General features: G+C 41.3%; 1 protein-coding gene across 1 annotated transcript; it reads right to left on the bottom strand.

Moving 5' to 3' along the window:
* Positions 1–1,611: 1,611 nt before the first annotated feature.
* Positions 1,612–2,587, bottom strand: LOC135697259 (protein atonal-like). Its single transcript, XM_065216882.1, has one exon. The coding sequence runs from the start codon at positions 2,517–2,519 to the stop codon at positions 1,749–1,751; it is 771 nt and encodes a 256-aa protein (XP_065072954.1). The 5' UTR covers positions 2,520–2,587; the 3' UTR covers positions 1,612–1,748.
* Positions 2,588–2,994: the final 407 nt, after the last annotated feature.

Below are 2,994 nucleotides of genomic sequence, written 5' to 3'. Positions count from 1 at the left end.
GATTCTGAGGAGATTTGTATGGGAATCATATGGAAAATGACAGATGAATTTTAAGAAGAATTCCAAGAGAATTATGATCAGCATTCAACAAGAAACAAAGTTCTAAGAGTGATCTGGCAATAATTTCAACCCTAGTACAAAAGATTAATCACAGAACACCTACAAAATTGATTGCAAAAAATTTGCTGATAATTAGAAAGAAATTCTTTAAAATACTCCAAGGGGTTTCTAAATAAAATTGCGAAAGATGTCTGCTGTTTTGAAAAGAGTTAAAAGAGATGTTTGAAAAGATTTTCAAAGGAATCAAAGTCTCCGGATAGGCTCAAGGGAATTCTAAGAAGGATTCCAATTAAGTTTTTAGAAGGGGTTGCAAGGAAATTCCAAAAAGACTTCAACGGTAATTATTACGCGGAGTGTTTTCTGGGAAACGTAGAATTCAACTGAATTACTATAATACGGTAATACGATTATTTGTATGTATCGACGGTGTACTAAATTTCATACAGTAGATTTCATTGTTCCGTAAAGCTTCCCATACTGAATTGTCGGGATCATAGTTCAGATGGTGCAGAGCATACTGATTTGTAAATAGATGGGTAGGAATATGGCAGGAATTGTAAAATTTTTACTCCTTTCAGCTTTGAAGCTCTCATTGACAAACGCTTTCAAACCTCAGTATTTTCTTTACAACTTGAACCGACAGACAGCATCACGTAGAAATATTTCTGATCGAATGGTGATAAAATTATTGAAATTGGTCCAGAGGCAGCTGAGTTATTAATGTTCAAAATCTTTCATATTTTTGTTACAAGTTCCATTTTTGGTTTTCACAAAGTGAACCCCATATAGAAATCACAGACGTAGTCCTACGTAAAAAAAAGCACATGAAAATACTTACTTTTTGAATGTATAAAATTATGGACACTTGGAAATTTCTACAAAAATTACATTGCCCATAACAAACGTTTACACAAATTTACAATTTCATACAAATCGAAGAAGGTCGCTTCAAAAATTCAATTTGTTTTGTGCTAATTTGCCTGAAGCTGCCACCTTTAGTAATGTGGTGATATCACATGTTGTGATAGATGAATTTGAATCTATTATGTGATGAATGGGTGTTGGTCCTAACCAGAAACTGATAACTTCCCCAAGGGCACCCAGAAACATGTCCGGGTGTGAGCAAGTGAGTTTTATTTTGATTTAGTTAGGATAATTTTCAGTAGGGAGCGAAAGCAGAGCAAAGGAAAGACGCCAGTAGACCTCCGTGGTAATAAATTCACCTGTAAAGGAAAATATGAGGATCATTAAAGACCCATGACGCATGTGATATTATGCAACTGAAATAAATAAAGCAGATAATATTTGTTTGCATTACTCTCCTCAACATTTACTATCATCCAGCATCTGATCCTGTCTATCTTCTATCGACAAAATAATTTAAACTTCTTTGTTCAAACTTAACCGCTAACTTTAGTACAACCAGTTTCAAAAAAAGAAACCTAACATAACTATTTACGTAGTACAACTTAACACTGGCACGGAATGAAGGAAGGAAAAGGAATACCCGGTCGGAAAACTCCAAACCAGTCTCCACAAAACTCTAGCAAAAGCCTCATAATTGTTGTCACTAACTGTCTCATTGAAACGATATGTACAGAACTTCCTTAAAGCGAAAACACCACTACTGGCAACTACTGACTAAGAATCACTCGTCTGCGGCCATCGGCACCGGGGTGCGCCTCCCTCTACTGCAGCAAATCGTACAGAGCCGTGATGTACTGCTGCGCCATCTGCAGGGTTTCGTGCTTGGACAGTTGCCGATCGTTGCCCAAACTGGGCAGCCACGTCCGCAGCCGATCGAAGGCATCGTTGAGACTCTGCATCCGTTTGCGTTCGCGTGCATTCGCCGCGAGGCGGCGCTTCTTCTTGATCTGCGGTGCGACTGGTTTGCGTTTCCTCTTTCCAGTCACCGGTGCAGCAGAATCGGATGGCACCTTGGAAAAAATCAAGCTATTGCAGGAGAGGCCGGAAGTTGGCGTCGCTTGGGTGACCATTCCCAGTGGTTCCGATTTGACCTTCAATGTGCGCCGGTATTGGCGTTTTTTGACCGGAAGTGTTGGTGTGTTGGTTGTGGTTGCGAGGGCCGTTGAAGGTAGGATTGGTGGTGATAGAGGAAGCACAGTTTGCTGAGTGGCTTGTTTGAGTAGGTTTTCTTTGCATTCTTCAACATCGATAAAAGCCGGAGAACTTATCGAGTAGTAGTCGGGGCTTTCCGAACCGAAACTGGACGGTGAAGGTGTCATCCAGGATTCGGGATAGCTGATGGTTTGAGATTCATAGTTCGGAAGCATCATCATGTTGGAGATGTTCATTCCTTGACTGTTGATTGCTGGGAAACATCCGTAGTAATCTTCGGTGCTTATGTGTTGCTCGATCTGCTCCATTTTCACGTTCACGTTGACCGCTTCCTGGCCGTAGTAGTACTGGTACTGGTGACGATTAAAGTCCGTTGTCATGGTGATTCACTTGAGATCACTTTCAATCACTGGCACAAATTGGAGAACTCTGACTCACTTCAAAACTAAAGACAGAACCTGTTCAGAAAGTTACGTTTCGAAACTAAACCAGAACCTGAGCCAACGGGTAGTATTTATACCGTTCTCGGGATCAGCGTTTTGTTTTTACCCCCACTACTGCAGCGCAACCCACAAAGATCACGATCGCAGCCTCATGGTGAGAGAAGTTTTCTCTCATTTGCCATTTCTCCAGGAACAAAGCGAAAAATGAAACAATGAAGAGCTGAACACATCCCGCACAAGAGAAGAGAAACGAAGAGAGGGAGAGAGAGAGAGCGAATGCCACGAAGGGGAAGAACAGTAGGCCACGTGCCATTCGACCAATCAGAGGAAAGCTCACGGCCTGTTCTACATAAAAATCGAAATGACAGCAGCTGTACATAACGCGAGAACGGAGCATAGGCACTGGATCTGT

Source organism: Ochlerotatus camptorhynchus, unplaced genomic scaffold (assembly GCF_037179485.1).
Source record: "Ochlerotatus camptorhynchus isolate MF236.1 unplaced genomic scaffold, CSIRO-AGI_Acam_v1.1 ptg000070l, whole genome shotgun sequence".
Lineage (NCBI taxonomy): Eukaryota > Metazoa > Arthropoda > Insecta > Diptera > Culicidae > Ochlerotatus > Ochlerotatus camptorhynchus.
Note: the sequence above shows the minus strand (reverse complement) of the source record. Positions and strands in the feature narration are given on the sequence as shown.